The sequence below is a fragment of the Lynx canadensis genome, chromosome C1, assembly GCF_007474595.2.
Source record: "Lynx canadensis isolate LIC74 chromosome C1, mLynCan4.pri.v2, whole genome shotgun sequence".
Taxonomy (NCBI): domain Eukaryota; kingdom Metazoa; phylum Chordata; class Mammalia; order Carnivora; family Felidae; genus Lynx; species Lynx canadensis.
Window position 1 is genome coordinate 219,623,922 of NC_044310.1, and position 19,942 is coordinate 219,643,863.

The 19,942-nt window shown below is 51.9% G+C and overlaps 1 protein-coding gene across 1 annotated transcript; it reads right to left on the reverse strand.

The window, feature by feature from the left end:
- Positions 1 to 7,832: 7,832 nt before the first annotated feature.
- LOC115522424 (olfactory receptor 6B2-like) lies at positions 7,833 to 8,753 on the reverse strand. The gene has a single exon (XM_030328283.1). It carries the CDS (start codon positions 8,751 to 8,753, stop codon positions 7,833 to 7,835), a length of 921 nt encoding a protein of 306 aa, XP_030184143.1.
- Between the last annotated feature and the right edge of the window lie 11,189 nt (positions 8,754 to 19,942).

The following is a 19,942-nucleotide window of genomic DNA, read 5'->3' on the forward strand; positions in this document are numbered from 1 at the left end:
TTGAACCAGCCTTGTATCCCTGAGCTAAACCCCACACGGTCATGTGTCATGCTTTTTGTATATTGCTGAATCCTATTTGCAAACATTTTCAGAGTTTTTTTTCACATATATTCATGAGAGAGATGGTCTGTAGTTTTCAGTCCGCACCGTGTTTGCAAGGTTATGGCATCAGGATAATACTGGATTCATAAAACCATCTGGGAAGTGTTCCTCTGTTACTCTCCCCATCACTTCCTGTTGGTGGACTCCTGACTGCCCCTTTGCCAGCCATGCTGGACTCACCTGCGGTATCGGAGGGACTGTCCAACAACGCAGAGGAAGAATGAGCCCCTGGGCCGGGACTCCTGCACCCAGCAAAGCTGTGCTTCAGATGCAAAAGGGGAAACAGAGACACTCTGGGGTGAAGGAAAACGGAGAGACTCTGTTTCCAGCAGGCCCCCACCCCTAAAGTCTGGCTAAAGGAGCCCTCCAAACAGAAAATGGTAACAAGAGGAGGCTGGGGGCTTCGGAAAGAAGGGATGACCATGGCATGGGTGAAATGGGGGTACATATAATAGACCATCCTTCACCTTGGGAGTTTCTCAGATCACATTGGATGGTTGAAGCAAAAATTGTAACATCATTTGGTACAGTGTTTAATGTATGTGGAGGAAACACTCAAACAAGCACATTTAGAAATTGGGGGGGTGGTGGTGGTGCAAGGACTTCAGTGAAAGTAGCATTTCGCTCTCCCACCAGAAGCGATAAAGCAGTGATATGACAGGTTAAGTCACGAGCACTTGCTGTGATATCTAGAGCAAGCGCTAAGGAAACCACACGATACAGAACCGTACTGCCCAAAACATCACCTCAGAAGTAAGCTGAATTGTTATTATTATATTACATCTAAATCAAGATGGCTCTCTAAAGAATGTAAAACTTTCCAACCAGAAGGTAAGAAAAAAGGAGCAAAGGAAAGAAAGAAAAAAAAAAAAAAACCAGACATCAGCCCTAATAATGATTTGCTAACCTAAATTATCCAAATTGAATTTGTAATTTAGGGGGCGCCTGGAGGCACTCAGGAGGTTGAGTGTCTGACTTTGGCTCACATCGTGATCTCACGGTCCATGAGTTCAAGCCCCGCGTTGGGCTCTGTGCTGACAGCTCAGGGCCTGGAGCCTGCTTCGGATTCTCTTTCTCTCTCTCTCTCTCTCTCTCTCTCTCTCTCTCTCTGTGCCTCTCCCCTGCTCATGCTCTGTCTCTCTCTGTCAAAAATAAATAAACATTAAAAAAAATTAAAAATTTCCCCCACCTCCCAAAAAAGGGAAATTGCCAGGCCCTCTCGTTCACTGGAGAATTCAGCCAAACATTTAAAGATTTAACTGTATATAGTCTCCTCCGGAAAATAGAAGAGGGAACACCCCCCAGCCCAGTCTGTGGTACCCAGACAAAGCACATACACAAAAAGTGGGGGAAAAAAACCAGTTAGACCAATATCTCTCATGATCTTAGACACAAACATCCTCATCAAATGTTAGCATATTGAATACCGTACAGCAATGTGTATAGTGAAGACAACACCACCATGGGATCTGTTTAAAGGCTGGAAGGCTGATGTGATATTCAAAAATCGATCACTGCGATTCCCCTTAACAGATAAGGAAAACCAGTGATCAAAACATCTGCGGTAGAAGAAGCATTTGACAAAATATGACACTGATAGATGTTTTTTAAATTTTTTTTTTTACTGTTTATTTTTGAGACAGAGAGAGACACAGCGTGAGCAGGGGAGGGGCAGAGAGTGAGGAAACACAGAATCGGAAGCAGGCTCCAGGCTCCGAGCTGTCGGCACAGAGCCCGACGCGGGGCTCGAACCCACGAACCGGGAGATCATGACCTGAGCCGAAGTCGGACGCTCAACCGACTGAGCCCCGCCAGGCGCCCCCAGAACATCTATGTACAAACCATACGGCTGACGTCACACTTCCTGGGAAGATACCTGCTCTCCCCATTCGTTCAGCAGAGCCTTGGAAGTCCTAAACAGTACAGCAAGGTAGGAATAAAAAGGCTATGAAAGGCATACGATTGGAAAGGAAGACACCAGACCGCCTTTATTCATAGATCGCACGACTGGCTATGTAGAAGATCCAGAGCCAGACACCAAAACATGTCCCTAGAAGTAACAAATGAGGTCTGCAAGGTTGCAGGTCGCAAGGTGAGCACAAAATCCGCATATTCCTATATACTAACAAGTGGGACCTGAAACCTAAAAATGCAATAGCGCTAATAATTTCTCCAGAATAAAAGTGTAACACTTAGGGATACTCTAGCAAAGCATGTCCAGGATCCGTACGCTGGGAACAGACCGCCAGAGAAAGAAGTCAGAGAAAACCTCGATCGCCAGAGAGATTTGCTGCGGTTCCCGGACTTTAAGACTCAGCAAAGTGATAATGTCGGTTCTCCTCTAAATGATCTGTACGTTTAATGCACTTCCCAACAAAATCCCATCAAGATTTTTTTGTGCACATGAAGAAGCTTATTATAAAATTCATAAGGAAACGTACAGGCCCTTCAATCATTTCGAAAAAGAAGAAGAAAGTGGGAGGAGCCAATCATCCCTGCAATGTTAGGGATTTACCAATTAGCTACGTTTCTCAAGACCCTGTGTCTCCGTGGAGGGACAGACACACAGATCAACGTAACAAAACAGGATCATAAATAAACCAACACAAATATTCTCAACCCATACTTGACACGGGTACAAATGCAATTCAGCGAAGGAAGGGGGGCTTCTTACACAACGGTGTTGCAGAAGTCGGACATCCGTGGGCCCAAAAAACTGAACGTGGATGTGCCCCTCACCCCACACGCGAAAATTAACTCAAAATGATCACGGAGGTAAATGTACACCTACAAAGTCATAGACACTAGTGATAGAATTACCTTCAGGACCAAGGACCAGGGAAGGACTTCTTGGACTTGACCTCAAGAGCGTGATGCACGGAAGGGAAAGGTGGTTCACGGAACCCCGCAAAATCGAAAAGGTTTGCTCCGTCGGGGACCCTACGCGGACGGAAGGGCAGCGGCAGAGGGGGAGAAGAGGCGCGCAGCCTGACAAAGGCCTTGCGTTCGGGACCCGTAAGGAACTCTCAAAGCTGAACATTCAGAAACAGCCCAGCTAGAAAACGGGGAAAAGATGTGAACAGACACTTCCCGGAAGAGGACGCACGATGGCCACCAAGCACGCGAGAAGACGTTCCGCATCGCTAGCCGTCGGAAAAAGGTAAATTAAAGCCCAAGGAGGCGCCGCCACGCACTCGCCGGAGGGGCGGAGCGAGACACGGCCGTGACCCCCACGCTGGAGAAGACGCAGAACCTGGCCACGCGGTCGCCGCCGGCGGGACGGGAAGCTGCGCGACCGCTCTGCTGGAGAGTCGGCAGGTGCCTTTGGCGCTAAAAACGGGCTGAGATCCAACCCGGCCCTTGGTCTGCAGAGAAGTGAAAACAGGTTCACAGAGAGACTTGTGCTTGTGCTTGACTGTTTACCGCACCCTCGTGCCTCGCACGCAGCCAGCCGCTGGGGCCCCCCTGCTTGTCCTTCCGTGCTGGGGCACCCCTGCTACAGAGCACTGGTCGGCAATAAAAACAGACTGTGGGTGGACCGCAGGGGAATCAGGCTGAACGGGAAAAGCCGATCTCAAAAGATCACGCACGGTGTGATTCCGTTTGTATAACATCCTTGAAGGCACAGTTACAGAGATGGAACAGATCAGCGCTTGCCAGAGGCCAGGGCATGGAGGGTGCCCCCTGTGGTGACGGAAACATTCCACATCCTAGAAGGTGGCCGTCCACGAAGCGACACAGGCAATAAAACTACAGAGGTACACGTGTGTGTGCACACACGCGCACGCACACACACACACACACACACAGATGAGTGCACGTAGAAGTGGTGGGAACCCAGATACCTTCTGTGGATTGCACTGAAGTCAGTGCCCTGCTATTCACGCTGAACTCGTCACACTAGATGGTGTCATCAGGGAAGCCTGAGCGAAGGATGCAGAGAGCCTCCCTCTATGTCTCCTTGTGACCTCCTGTAAATCTATAATTATTTCAAAAAGAAAGTTCTAGGGGCGCCTGGGTGGCTGAGTCAGTTAAGCGTCTGACTTTGGCTCGGGTCACGATCTCACGGCTCGTGAGTTCGAGTCCCGCCTCGGGCTCTGTGCTGACAGCTCGGAGCCCAGAGCCTGTTTTGGATTCTGTGTCTCCCTCTCTCTCTGTGCCTCCCCTGCTCATACTCTGTCTCTCTTTGTCTCAAAAATAAATAAAAACATTAAAAACAATTTTTTAAAAAAGGGGGTGCTTGGGTGCCTCAGTCGGTTGAGCATCCGACTTTGGCTCAGGTCATGATCTCATGGTTCATGAGTTCAAGCCCCGTGTCAGGCTCTGTGCCGACTGCTCAGAGCCTGGAGCCTGCTTCGGATTCTGCGTCTCCCTCTCTCTCTGCCCCTCCCCTACTTGTGCTCTCTCTCTCTCTGTCTCTCAAAAATAAATAAACATTAAAAAAATTTTTTTAAAGAAAGTTCTAAAAATTGTGTTCTAGGTGCCAGCAACAAAGGAATAGAGATTAATTTTTTTAATTAAAAAAGTAAAAATTTTTAAAGTTACCATTTGTGTTAGTTTTTTTTTTTTTTTCTTAACGTTTATTTATTTTTGAGACAGAGACAGAGCATGAACGGGGGAAGGGCAGAGAGAGAGGGAGACATCGGAAGCAGGCTCCGGGCTCCAAGCCATCAGCCCAGAGCCCGACCCGGGGCTCGAACTCACTGACCACGAGATAATGGCCTGAGCTGAAGTCGGACACTTAACCGACTCAGCCACCCAGGTGCCCCCATTTGTGTTAGTTTTAAAAACCCAAAACTCAAATATGCCCAGAAAGATGTGAAAGATGAATACACTGAAAATGACAAACAGTATTGAGAAGTTGTAAGTGAACAGAGGGGTGTGCCTTGCTCTTGGATTAAGTGTCTCAAAATTCTGAAGATGACAGTTCTCTCCAGATCAATCTATAGGTTCAGTATAATCCCAATAAAAATCCAACAAATTTTTATTTTGTTGAAATTGACAAGCTGATTCTCAAATATGTATCCCCCACCACCCATTTGGGAAGGGCTAAAGATAACCAAGGCAATCTTGAAAAACAAGAACAGAGATGCTGGGCTTACTACCAGACGTCAAGATTTTAAAAAGCCATAGTAACTACAACTGCATGGCCAGTGCAGGAATAGACACACAGACAAGTGGAACAGAATTAGGAGTCCAAAAAGAGAGGAGGATGGACAGACAGGGAGATGGATGGCTGGGTGAATGGATGAATGGATAGACAGGTGATAGATAGATAGATAGATAGATAGATAGATAGATAGATAGATGATAGATGATTGACAGATGATACACAGATGATAGATGATAGATAGATAGATGATAAATAATAGATACATAGATAGATAGATGATAGATAATAGATAGATGATAGATGATAGGCAATAGATAGATAATAGATAATAGATAGCTAATAGATGATTGATAGAAAGATAGATGATAGATAATAGATAGATGATAGATAATAGATACATAGATAGATAATAGATAGATGATAGATGATAGATAGATGAGATAATAGATAATAGATAGATGATAGAAAGATAGATGATAGATAATAGATAGATGATTGATAGATAGATAGAAAATAGACGATAGATAGATAGATGATAGATAATAGATGATAGATAGATAGATAGATGATAGACAGATAGATGATACATAGATGATAGATGATAGATGGTAGATAGATATATAGTAGATAATAGATATATAGAGAGATGATAGATAGATAGATAGATAATAGATAATTGATAGAAAGATAGATGATAGATAGATAATAGATGATAGATAGATACATAGATAGATAGATAATAGATACATAGATGATAGATAATAGATGACAGATGATAGATGATAGATAGACAATAGATAGATGATAGATAGATAGCTAATAGATGATTGATAGAAAGATAGATGATAGATAATATATAATAGATATATAGATAGATGATAGATAGATAGATAGGTGATAGATAATAGATAGATAGATAGCTAATACATAGATTAATAGATGATAGATAGATGATAGATAATAGATAATAGATAGATGATAGATAGATAGATAATAGATAGATAGATGATAGATATATAATAGATAATATATAGATAGATGATAGATAGATAGGTGATAGATGATAGATAGATAGATAGATAGATGATAGATAGATAATAGATGATTGATAGATAGATGATAGATGACAGATGATAGTTGATTGATAGATAATAGATAGATAGATGATAGATGATAGCTGATAGATTGATGATAGATAATAGATGATTGATAGAAAGATAGATGATAGATAGATAATAGATAGATAGATGATAGATATATAATAGATATATAGATAGATAGATGATAGATGTATAATAGATATATAGATAGAAAGATGATTGATAGATGATAGATGATAGATAATTTGGTTTATGGAAAGGGTGACCGTACAGGGGGGAAGACATGGTCTTCTCAATAAATGGCAAGTGCCGGACACCTGGGTGGCTCAGGCGGTTGAGCGTCCAACTTCGGCCCAGGTCATGACCTCACGGTTCGTGATTTAAGCCCCGCGTCAGGCTCTGAGTGCTGACAGCTCGGAGCCCGGAGCCTGCTTCGGATTCTGTGTCTCCCTCTCTCTGCCCCTAACCCACTCACGTTCTGTCTCTGTCTCTCTCAAAAATAAATAAACATTAAAAAAAAATGTTTTTAATGGCAGGTGCTGAGTCAACTTGATATCCAGATAGAAAAGCAGGAACTTTAGCCGGTATCACATACCATAAATTAAAATCCACTTCAGGTGGGTTGTAAATCTAAACATGAAAATTTAAACGATAAAGCTCCTAGAATTAAATAGGGGAATATCTTTATGGCTTGGAACGGGCAAGCATTTCTTAAGTGGGAAGTAACTTGACTGTAAAGGGAGCAAACGGACAAACTGGACGTGAAAATAAAGCAGGTCTTCCTTATTGGAAGACACCGTAAGAGAAGGAAAAGGCAAACCCAGAAACCCAGAAACTAGGACATTTTTGCAATAAATGCATCGACGGAGGCACGTGCCCAGAACGTGGAAGAATGCCCGCATGCTGAAAAGCAGCAGCGAGTAGATACGCGGCTAGGGGAAGACGTGGTGAGGGGCACCTGGGCAGGTGCACCTCCAGGACAGCCGACCGCTAACCTCACGGGGACGCTGCGTTTGTCACTGGGGAACTACAGACTGAAGTACAGTGAGATCCCAGCATGACCCCAGGAGAGTGAATGTATATTAATGAGAAGAAATGACCCAGAATGCTCGCAGGGGCACTGCCCGTAAGAGACAGCATCTACAGCACCGCCCACGCAGTCAATGCATAGGTGTGTTGTGATACGTTTATGCAAGGCGATATTACAGGCGATCCGCACGAGTCACTGCTACATGCAAAAACACAAAGGATTCACCCAAGCGTCCTAGCGAATGAAAGGAACCTAGCGGCATCTTCGTGACTGCGTTCATGAAAAGCTCAAAAATACCAAACCGCCTGCTGTCCTTTCGTGAAAACGAAAGCAGATGAAGCTTTATGATTTGGGCACGGTTCTGCAGTTTGCTAAATTTCCCTTGCAAATTGACTGTCGAAAGCATAAAGTGCGACATGAGATAGCATTTTGTTATCACTATGCATGAGACTTTAGGACATCTGATTGTCCTACTGTGAAAATCGACCTAGCCCAAGACCTTTTTCAAGGCAGCCTTAAATTCTTTGTTCCTCAGGCAGTAGATCAAGGGGTTGATTATTGGGGTGAGGACCGTGTACACAGCAGAGACGAGCTTGTTGGAGCTCCGGGAGTCAATGGCCTGGGGCCGGACGTACATGAAAAGCAAGGCCGTATAGAAGACGGTGACCACGGTGAGGTGGGACGCACAGGTGGCGAAGGCCCTCCAGCGGCCAGTGGCCGAGGGGATGCGCAGGACGGCCAGGACGATGTGCCCGTACGACAGCACGGTGGCCACGAGCGGCAGCACCAGGATGACGAAGGCCAGGACGAAGTCCACCAGCTCTGCGGTCGAGAAGTCTGTGCAGGCCAGTTTGAGGATGGGGGAGATGTCACAGAAGAAGTGGTTCAGGACGTTGGAGCCACAGAACGTGGCGCTGGAGATAAAGTACACCTTGATCACGGAGACGGAGAAGCCGCACGCGAAGGAGAAGGCCACCAGCCGGACGCAGAGCCCCGTGGTCATGATGGCGTGGTAGCGCAGGGGGTGGCAGATGGCCACGTGGCGGTCGTAGGCCATGGAGGCCAGGAGCACGCACTCGGTGCACACCGAGGAGCTGAAGAAATAGAGCTGGGTCATGCATCCGACAAAGGAGATGCGCTTCCGCTGCAGGAGGAGACCGTCCAGCATCTTGGGGACGATGGCAGACACGTAGCAGATCTCCAGGGCGGACAGGGCGCCCAGGAAGTAGTACATGGGCCTGTGCAGGGAGGAGCTGCTCCGGACGGCGAGCAGGACGGCCAGGTTCTCCGCCAGGACGAAGAGGTAGGAGAGCAGGAAGAGGAGGAACAGCACAGGCTGCAGCCCAGGGGCCGTGGGGAAGCCCAGCAGGACGAACGCGCTGACCGTGCTGCCGTTCTGTCCCCTCATTCCCGTGTGCCGGGAGCCCAGGCCTGCAAAACGCCATCGTTCCAGGGTGAGGGGCCACGGGGCCACGGGGGAGAAGGCAGAGCTCCCCACCCCCCCCCCCCCCGCAGGAGAGGGTCAGCCCCAAGAGCGGATGCCGCGCTCCACGAGCAGCTGGGGGAACGGAAACAGTCCCCACGTGAAGCCTTTCCCGTCACGAGGTTCCTGGCATCCTTGGGGCCGGTCACGCTAAGGAGGGGGCCCTGCAGTGCCTGCCCACGTCGTCCCCCCTGTCCCACGGGGTGTCGTTTCCCTACAACCTGGAGTTCTCCAAAGACTCTAATCCCAGTAAGGAGATCCACGGTTCTCTGCAGCCAGGGTTGCGCCACGGTCGCCTGGTCCGCCGTTCGTCATCTCGCACCTTCTCCCTAAATCAGTAGATACCGAACCTTCTGCCTGGTTTCGGAGTTGATTTTATAAGAGGAAGGGACACCAGCGGGGCTCATGGGATGGTGGGATAAGGTGCCCCAGGTTAGCCAGACCCCAGACCCAGGCACACCCATGGGGCTGGGGGTCTTAGGGAGCAGAAGGCATCTCCCAGGCTGAGAGGGAAAGCGGTCACATGTCTATCTTTGTGCCATCTCGAGACCCCTAAAAGTATGACAAAGCAGTAAAAAGATAAAAACCCGTAACATCGAGACAGCAAAAGAGACCAGGAGGGGAATATCAGCAAGGGAAAGACTTCCACCCAACTCTGGAAGGAAGAAAGCAGATGGCAGAAAGTGGCCGGGGCAGCAAGGGTAGAGGAATCTAGAATCTTCTCAAGGGCCTGTATCTTCCCAGCACCTGACAGGTGTGATGGGAGGAGGCGGAGGCGGTGAAAACAGGGCTCCTACATGCGGTCTGCTTCCAGAAAAGTCTAGTGGCTGCCCTTGCACGGCTCTCCCCATCCCCCGTGTTGGTCCCCAGAGCCGGCCTTGATGGGACAAAGGACCACATCACCCTCATCACCCTCATCACGAACCAAGTATTGTAACATGAAACACGTCCCGCCGTCGTCACCAGGGCCCTAGGAAAACAAGGCTGACATCTCCAGGTTCAGATGAAGTCAGAGCCAAATCGAAATGCTCACGGGCTTACCCGACACCGAGGCAGAACCAGGACGCAAGCCGGGTCCTCCGCCCCCACGGCTGCAGCCCCTCCCCCCAGAGAGCAGCAAGAGAGCAAACAAAGCCATCCGGTCCTGGGTCAGAAGTCCGGAGTTGTCAAGAACGAAGATGGAGTTGCCTTCTGACACGAGACCCTAATAGTTTACATGAACCGAGATCACAAAATAAAAATATTTTTCAGAAGGAAGAGGCAGACGATGCCCTTTAAGGAAGAAATGCTGGCTACATTTCTTTGTCACATCTGTGCTGGAACACTGTGTGGTCACTGACAAGAAGGGACACGTCTCTCCATAGGTATGGAGTGAGTCCGAGATACACAGTTACATTTTCTAGATATTCTTAGCAGCGTGTACGATGCGCCTCCCCTGGTGTAAGTAAGGGCACATATGTGAGCGGAGCGTGTGTGACGGTCACACGGGGGACTGGTGTGCCCGCTGCCCCAGGAGGGGGGAAGCAGGTGGCTGGGACACAGAGGTGGAGGGACACAGCGTAGACTTTTGCTGCTTTTTTCATTTTGTTTCCTGTAAATGTATTATTTATTCCAAAGAGTGATCTATTACCTATTTTTGAATTCTCAAATTCTCCTTTAAAAAGAAAGTGTTGGGGCGCCTGGGTGGCGCAGTCGGTTAAGCGTCCGACTTCAGCCAGGTCACGATCTCACGGTCTGTGAGTTCGAGCCCCGCGTCGGGCTCTGGGCTGATGGCTCGGAGCCTGGAGCCTGTTTCCGATTCTGTGTCTCCCTCTCTCTCTGCCCCTCCCCCGTTCATGCTCTGTCTCTGTCTGTCCCAAAAATAAAATAAAAACGTTGAAAAAAAAAAATTAAAAAGAAAGTGTTACGGGCTGGATTAAACATCCAGCAAGTAGGTATTTCCCTAAGCCACAGTTCTACATCCATACAGAAAACCCACAGACTGAACGGGTCACTGGGAGCAAAACGTATCAGACAAGGTGTCGTGTGCCTCTAACGTGGCAAAACCCTCAAATCCGGGATCGCACAGCATCGTGGCGAAAACAAGGAGGTTGAGGGAAAAACCACAGAATCACAACAAAAGCATCGGTCCTCCCAAAATAATAGAGTAATTAAAACACAGAGAAGAAACCCCGGACACGTCATGGAAATACAGCTGACCCTTGCACAACATGGGGTGAGGGGTGCTGACGCCTGTGCAGTCGAAAATCCACATTAGAACTTCTGACACCCCGAAAACCTAACTACGATGGACCACTGGTGACTGGGAGCCTTACCAATAACACGAACAGTTGATGAACACGTATTTTGTATGTTGTATGTATTACATACCGTATTCTTACGACAGAGTCAGCTGGAGAAAAGATGCTATTAAGAAAATCATTAGGAAGAGAAGGTACATTTACAGAACTGTAGTGTATTTATGGGGGGAAAAATCCACATATAAGTGGACCCATGCGATTCAAACTTGTGTTGTTCAAAGGTCAACCGTACATTAATGGCATCTGTCAGGGCACGAATAAGTAGGTCCATTATTAAGAATCTAAATAACGAACACGAAGTTAACAGATCTTTAGAGAAAAATGCATAGGAAATACCAGGTCAGGGCCTGGCTCGCGGTGAGCACTTCATCAATGGTGGTAGTAACGTGCACAGGAGCTGAATTCACGAAATATAATAAAACAGTTCTCCCGTCCATATACTGGTTAAACCCAAATATAAACCATAATGGAGCCCAGGGGGCACCGTGTAAAGAGAGCCCCCAGCCTCGCGCACACGTTCCTGATGTCCGGGGTGCCCCCGGCCCGCCCTCAGCTCCGGCTGGTCCTGCTGTGGGGCCCATCACCCCACCCCCCCACCCCCCCCCCCCCCGCATGAAGGCTCTACTCCCTCTGTTTGCCTCTGCCTGCCATCCTGGTCTCTGCCGACCTCACTTCCCCAGGCAGGAGCTGCCCCCTCGCTCACCAGTGGCCCGGCCACGAGCACGGTTGTGGGACCCGAAGGGGGGTCCCCGAACCTTAGGGGAGTGGACGGAGACGTGAAGCCCGGGACGGATAGGAGTGGCAGCCCATGCAGCTCGGCCAAAAGTGCCGAGGGAGAGGTGGGGACCCCCCCAGACAGCTGCTCCCCTCGCCTCTCCTCCTGGTCCTCGAATCCCAGAGACTTCTCTTCGAAAATGCAGAAATAGAGAAACCCTCTGATGCAGAAGTCGGGGAGGACAGAAGGCCACGCGCCTGGCGTCTGGAGTATGTCGCCAGACCCCTGCACGTAGAAGAGGAGAAAGCGCTGATGAAGTCGACTTACCTGCAGAGCGTGTGGGAGCGATACAGCGCAGAGGACACGGCGACGACGGGAACGTGACCCCGGTTCTCTGACTAGGAGGGCCGGACAGAGCGAGCAGTACGGCTCGTGGGGGACTCGTTGCCGCTGCAAACGAGCGGGACTCACACGAGTGTGGCGGCTGGCTGGGGGCGCGGGAGGTTGTAACAGGGCGGGGTGCCGGCAACCCCAGGTCGCAGGAGAGACCGGTTTTGGAAATTCAAGGAAAAAGAATCCTAAAGGCATCTGGGCAGAATAAAATAACTTTTATAAAATGGAAGATCGGCGGGGTTAGCTTTACTTTTCCCCAGGTCACTGGAGCCCAGAAAACAATGGAAAAACCCGAACACGTGCCTGGGACAGCCGGTCGACCCGGCAGAGGGACAGAGGGTGCGGGCGAGAATGCTGTGTCCAGACCATCGCACGAGGCGTTCTCCACACAAGCCAGTTCTGAACGTGGGGCTGACCCACCCCTCCTCCGCATGCAGCTCACGTGTCACAGCTGTCCACCTGCGCGTGGCGACCCCTGCCACAGCTCTCCACACACAGAGACGGGCGGGGAAGGAGAGCCAACACACACACACACACAGCACGGCACTTCCCCCGGCAGCCGCGGTCAACACAGTTACAGAACCAAATGCGAATGTCAGTCCTCGTGGACCGAAAAGATATATAAAGCAGAATAATAACCACGGTTCTTTGGAAAAAAGAGACAGAAACTGGGTTGACGCACATCAGGGAAAACCCAAGAGAGGCAATGATTATAATGGGGAAAAACTGTGTTATTTGCCTTGTTTTTCAGAGCAGGACACCAAATGAGTGTGTCTCATTATTTATGTTTATTTATTTTTGAGAGAGAGAGAGAGAGAGACAGAGCATGAGCAGGGGAGGGGCAGAGAGAGAGGGAGACACAGAATCCGAAGCAGGCTCCAGGCCCCGAGCTGTCAGTACAGAGCCCGACGCGGGGCTCAAACCCACGACCTGTGAGATCATGGCCTGAGCCGAAGTCGGACGATCTACCGACTGAGCCACCCAGGCGCCCCGGGTGTGTCTCATTCTTGGAGTTTATAATGAGAAGTAAAGGCAACACCAAGAGAGCGCACAAATAAAGTGTGACAGTGACAGGAAAAGAAATGCATCAGTCGTGACAATAAACGTAAACGTAATAAAATTTGGCAAAAGGAGAGGACTCTCCGTGTATGAGAAAGGAATCAGCGTGTGTGCTCTGCAGAATGAAACACCCAGGAAGGTTGAAGTTACAGGCGTAGCTCAGGCATGTCAAACAAACAAGGAGGAGACAGGATTTCAGAATTAATACCTGGTCAGGTAACATTCAGGACCTCGAATGGTCGGTCCTATTTACGGCCCTTGTAGCGCACGGTATGACATCAACACAGAGTCAGCGGTGAGGTAGCCAGAAGGAGGGAGGCAGCAGGCCTCAGCACACGCCGCCGACACCTCGACAGAACCCGCACGGCAAGACGGCAAGAGGGAGTGAGGATTGAACGTCAGAATAACGTGACCTACAGGCTGATTTGAGAGCTATTGGTTCAGTGCCTTGGAAAAAGGGAACTGCCCACAGAGAATGTGGAAAAAACAATCCGAAATACCATGAAAAATTCACGATGTCTCCAAAGCAGACATCATGGTTTCCCCAATTTCTTAAAAGCGAAGGGACAAAAATTGAGATTAGTTAACGTCAGACTAAATGCGACCCCAAGCGCGTGGAAAAGAAGGGGGCACCCCGCTAGGGGACTCCTACGGCAGCGAGGAGATCAGAGCCGCAGTCACGGCCCGTGCAGAAAAGAATGCCGACTACACCGCGCGTGTCCACCGCGGCCAGGCTCTGCGCGTGGGCGACTTTGTGCTTCCAAGTGCTTTCACTTTTTAGTCGGAAAGAAGGGAAAAAATAAATACGTGGTCACCTGAAAAAGTCAGAAAACGCACTAAGCCAATCTGAGGACAAGCAGAGGAAAGAAAGGGGAACAGCAGCTATTTTAATCAGGAAGAAGCATAGAACTGAGCCATCGAGGCGAGAACTGGCCCGGAGGCAGCCTCGGGGTGGCGGACAGGGACAGACAAACCGCAGCTAGTCTAATAAACGGGAAATACAGGCACCGTTTTAAGGATGAGAGAAAGGACCCCCCGCAGACAGAGATTCCACAAGGCTGATCAGCCGTGGCTCTGAAGTCCCTGCCGTGTGACCACCGTGTGGTGCCCCCCCCCACCCCCCCGCAGCTTCCCGGCTCCTGAAAAGCAGCTGTGGGACAGTAAAGGTCCGAGTCCGGAGCAGAGACGCGACCTTGCGAGAGACCTGGAACAGAGAACTCACCGTCATCACAATAGAACTTTGGGAGTTGCCGGAGTGGTTTCGAAGATGCTCCTTCCCTGCCCGGATCTCCAGTTCTGTGGGGGGCTGGGCTTTGCCGCGTTCTGTAAACCATCAGGGGCAGGGGAAGCGCTTCCCAACCCGTCGTATGGAGTCGAAGCTTCCTGATACCACGAAAACCCGGCCAGCACTGCACAAAAGGAAAGCTGATGTCCACGATCTAAATTCTGTGTTTAGTATAGTTACAAAATTCCAATGAACCGCCGGCAAACGGAGCCCAAGAATATATTAAAAAGGCACAGGCCACACCCTGATCGTGATTTGTTTCCGGGCTGCAAGGGGGCATCACGGGCAGCAAATCTATTCCAGTGATCACAGCCACAGCCCAGCCGATGCTGAAAAGCTTTGATGGAAACCTATTCCATCGTTTATACATTTGTCCACCCCAGAGAAGTGATTTGACTTAATGTGATTAATAATCCCCGTCTCAGCCAACAGCCTACCCCATCCCGGCAGCCACAGACGAGAGTCACGGAGGCAGCCGGGTCCTCGTGAAAACCGCCACAGGGTAAACAACGTGTCACCCCCCGCTCCGCAAAGGGGGTAAAGGAACAGACAAAACTGTCACTGTTGCACGTAAGGTGGCTAGAAAACCCAGGACAGGTTGATTTCAAAATTTCACTCAATTATCACTGAAATCTCACCAAATCTTACTTTTCTTAAAACAGGACAAAATGATTCTTAAAATCGTCTGAAAATACGAACAGATGGGAAGAGCCGTGTAGGAAAATCGGACCGTAAAAGCACAGAACTCTGGAAGATGTGGGGCAACGTGGCTGTGCACCGCTGTGTGCCCACAATGGGCAGGACCCTCTGGCCCACGCGGGAGCCCCTGCCTCCCTCCATGGGCGGCATCTGTCGGCGCCCCGGCTACTGATGCAGGGGTGTGGCATTGATGGCAAGGATACCGGATCCCGCTCCCGGCGCTCCCCAGGCGCTCACCTCTAACCCTCCTCTTGGGCCCCTTCTCTGCTTTCTGTTGGCTCTGCTGGGACTTTGCGTCTTACAGGAAAAAAGAAGTCTCCTCCTTTACGTAAGTGCTCACCTCCTGCCACGGCCTGGTTCCTGCCTCCCCCCCACCCCCCCCACCGACCTGCCGCCTCGATTCTGTCCCCATGCACCTCGGTCTGCCTGTCCTGCAGATGCCAGGGACCCACCTGTCGCTAGTTTCCGTGTTTCACTCCCTGCAGCTTCTTCCGCACTCGGCAGTGTGGCCCCAGCCTTGTGTTCTCACTGTCCACGCTCAGAGCAAACACCCAGCCCGCATCTTCAAGGGTCACTGGCGCCCCTCAGTCCTCCCTTGTCCGTCTGCAGACTCCACCCGGGCGTCCGGCCATCCACAGGCCGCCTGCACTGGCCACGGCGTTGACATCCGTCTTGGGTTCTCTGTCCCAGGAAATGGCAGCACGGTCTACCCCGCTGTCCAGGCCAGAAACCGAGCTTCTGCTCGACCCCTTCCCTGCCGTCAGCTAAGCGGGCACGAGTCCTACCCCCTGCGCATCCTGAATGTTCCCAGAACCCGTTCTCTCGTCTCCACACTGCGGGCTTCCTCCACTCCCTGCCCCCGTCCAGGCTCCGTGTCCCCAACCTGAATTACTGCCACTGCCTCCAACTTCATGCGGTCTTTCCCGCCGCTGACCGGTCCGTTGTCCGCATGGCAGAGAAGGGCACACGTGGAGCGCCGTCCCGCCACATCCATCCGGCGTCCTTCCCATCAATGCCACACCCTCAGGCACGCCCTGGGGAGTCACTGCCCGGCCCCCAGAGCAGCTCGCTGACCAAGTGCCCTGCTGTCCCGTCCCCGGGAAGGACCTGGTCCAGACGCCACCTCCTCCTAGGGAGCCCACCTCGTCCCTCGAGCCCCCAGCACTGCCGCTAGATGCCCCAGAAGTGGGGCATTCCAGGGTGGCTTCCAGGCATCTGCCTTCCTTAGGCTTTTGGTGTAGACGGAAAAGCACATTCTCGGAAGGAGAGGAAGGTGGGGAGTGTGGTTTCGGATGTGTTGGATTTGAGGCATCTGTGGACCGGCCTGTGCGGGCCTCCCGAGGAGCCTGTGGTGCCCGGACTCAGGGAGAGGCGCAGGGCGTGAGGAAGAGGCTCGCCCTTTATTCACCCGTCCTGTGTCCCGACCGCCTACTATGTGGTCATCACCGCTTCAAGGCAGCCCGGATAAATCGGGAGAGAAAGCAGTCTAAACCTTCTGCGTTCGCGAAGGCAGACAAGACGGACGATAATGCTGACCATCGAGGTAACTCCTGAGCAGACAGAGGTCTGGGGTCTTCGAGTCTGCGAACGTGCCCCCTCCCTCTCCACGTCCCTCCCCGAATCCCAGACCTGCGGAGTCACCCCCCGACCTGATGAGTGGGGTTGGGGGCTCTGTCCAACTGCTAGTTTAGGAGTTTGTCCCGGATTCGAGCTTGGCACGGGTGTTCAGCCCTCATTACCGGTTAGGGCTGGACCCGCCCGAGGCCACCGCTCAGGTGCACCGGTCACGGCACGCCTGGGGCAGCGCCAGGGAAACGGTCCCGCGTCACCTCCCCTGACCCTTAGCCCACCTGGCCGGGCAGAGCGTTTAAGAGACGCGAGTCTCGGTGTTTCTTTCGCACTTCTCGCAGCTCCCAAGTTTCCCAATTTTAAAGCGAACGTGTGCACTTCTGGCCTCGTCAAAGACGGGGTAAGCGGAGGTCTGATGACTGAGAGGCGGACGTGGGGGCGGTGCAGGGGAGACTGAGCAGGGGAGGCGAGGGGCAGGAGGGCAGGTGGGCAGGGCAGTCCTCCCCTGAAGCTGGGGCCCATCAGCACCCCGACTGGGGGCAAAGGCAGGGGGGAGGCGGGGCTCTGAAGGAGCCCCAGCTGCCACCCTGCCTCTCCCACCGGCCAGGTCCCCCGGCTCTGGCTTTGCTGGGACCTGGCTTTGTTGACAGCCACAGAAAAGGTGGCCCCTTCTGAAATGCTCGCGTTCGGCAGACCACGGGCTCCTTACAAGGACCAAGGGGACAGAGGGGGACAGGCAGGGCAGGCTGAGGCGCCGGAGGGCAGAGCGCTGGCATCACCTGTGTGGCGTCCACTTGGGGCTGCTGACCAGGCAGGCCTGGGGCGGGCAGGCGGGCACCACCGCGGGAGGGGCAGGAAAGCAGCCGGCGGACACAGCAGAACGTGGCCCTCGGTGGCGGATTTCTGAGCTCAGAGGGAGATGGGGGCGCTGGAGACACAGAGTGGGTGTGAGGCGGGCGCGGGCACACCCTGGCGCTGCGGGACGAAGTCCCCACACCACCCGCTCAGGGGCCAGGGGCCGGTGCCGGTGAGGGGCTCCGCCTCCCTCCAGCCACCGCCCTTGAGGGACCAGGTCCAGAGGCCACCCAGACGGCCAGCTCGCTGACAGGAAGGGTGTCGGGGGGACCTACTGGGGCAGCTGCAGGTGTCACTGGCCACCCTGCTCCCTGACACCCTGAGTGTGCAGCCCCTGGCGACACCTGGCCAGCCCCCGAGTGACTGCCGGTATAAAGGAGGTGCCAGGGCGAAGGGGCTGTTGGCTGCCTTCCCCCTGATGCACAGATGTGGGGACCCTAGGGTCCAATTACCGTGCCACGGAGACGTGACTGCCCCACACTGCCAATTAGCACAGAACCTCATGTCCGCGGGCCCCTGGGCCCAGATGACGGCCTCTGGCTGAGGGGCAGAGCCTGTCCGAACGTCCCCCACGTGCTGTCCAGGGTCCAGGCCTCTGGACCAAACATCCTCCCCTGTCCACTCAGTCTCTGGCCACACAGCACTGTCCCCACCAGGGCCTCCGGCACCCCTCCCTTCAGGGATGGGGGGTTCAGGTCCCGCTTGGGGACAGAGGACTCTTCTGGATGCAGTGACCATGGCCCGGTCCAGGGAGAGGGACTCTGGGAGACACTGCTTCACCTTATTATTCACAAGGGGACAGAGAACTTCAAGCACTGGCCTAAGACAAGAACTTTTCCCACAAATATAACCAACCCAACAGCACTGACCAGTCTAAGCCAAAAGAGGTCTGTCTTGTAAACATTTGCCAAGGCAGCGGAAGACACGGGAGCCGTCGAGGGGGCCCGGGGTCCTAAGAGTCAGGGAGCTCAGGCACAGGGGAGGACGCAGTGGCAGCGTGTGTCTTCTTATAAACAAATATTCCAGCTCACCCACATTTCCCCTCCTCTCAGGAGAGCAGCCAATAGAAAGGGCAAAGGATGGGGTGCCTGGGGGGGGCTCAGGGATTGAGCATCGGACTCCAGCTCAGGTCATGATCTCGAAGTTTGTGGGTTCGAGCCCCATGTTGGGCTCTGTGCGGATAGCGTGGAGCCTGCTTGGGATCCTCTCCCTCTGTCTCTCCCCCCCCCCCGTTTCTCTCTAAATATTAAATAAACATTAAAAAGAAAGAAAGAAAGAAAGAAAGAAAGAAAGAAAGAAAGAAAGAAAGAAAGAAAGAGGAAGAAAGGAAGGAAGGAAGAAAAGGATGGCCCAGTCACAAAGCAGGCATATGGGTAGACACTTCATCAAGGAAGATAAAGGAATGACAAACAAGAACGAGAAAACTGGCCGTGAGCGTCAGGAAAATGCAGATCAGACCCGCAGACACACCTGCACGCCGTCAGAATGGCTAAAATAAAATCAGGGCCTCACCCGGGGCCGGGGAGTGCGCGGGCAAGGGGATCCCGCCCTCTGCAGCTTGGGTGCGAGACGGTCCTGCCCGGCCGGAAGACAGCTTAGCGCTTTCTTACAATGTTATAAAGTGACAGGTCTGTTCCCACGGCAACCGGGACGCGAAGGTTTACGGCGGCCGTGTCCATAATCGCCGGAAGCTGGAGATGACCCAGAGCCCTTCGACGAGTGAACGGATAAGCAAGCGGCCGTGCTCCCGTCCGCTGGCATCCTATGCGGCAACGCGGTGTGCACGAAACCCACATTTGCAGGTGCCTGCTGTCCACTTGCGTATCTTACGGTTTCGGTACGCATTTCCCTAATCGCTGATAAAACTGGGCCCCATTCAGACACTTGCGGGCCCATCAGCTGTCCTCCTTGGGACGCAAGGAGGATACAAGTCATTTCCTTGTTTTAACTGGGTTCACTGTACTTTTGTCACTAATCTGTAGCAATTCCTTACCTCACTGACTTCGTCAGATGTCTTTTTGGAGCTTGTACGTATTACAAGTATGTTCTCCCGGCCTGTGTCTTGCCTGTTCACCCTCTCACTAATTCGTTGTGGTGCACAGAAGCAACCCCACCCTGGGCACTGACTTGTCTGGGCGTGCACCCCTTCCCCACCCGGTCCGTGGGGCTCACACCAAAGTGGCCCATCCCTACATCCTGGGAGAAGTATTAACCAATCCGAGCCTCTATGCCATGGGTG

Bases quoted from the DNA above. Each gene is read 5' to 3' on its own strand.
- LOC115522424 (XM_030328283.1), bottom strand. From the start codon at position 8,753: ATGAGGGGACAGAACGGCAGCACGGTCAGCGCGTTCGTCCTGCTGGGC.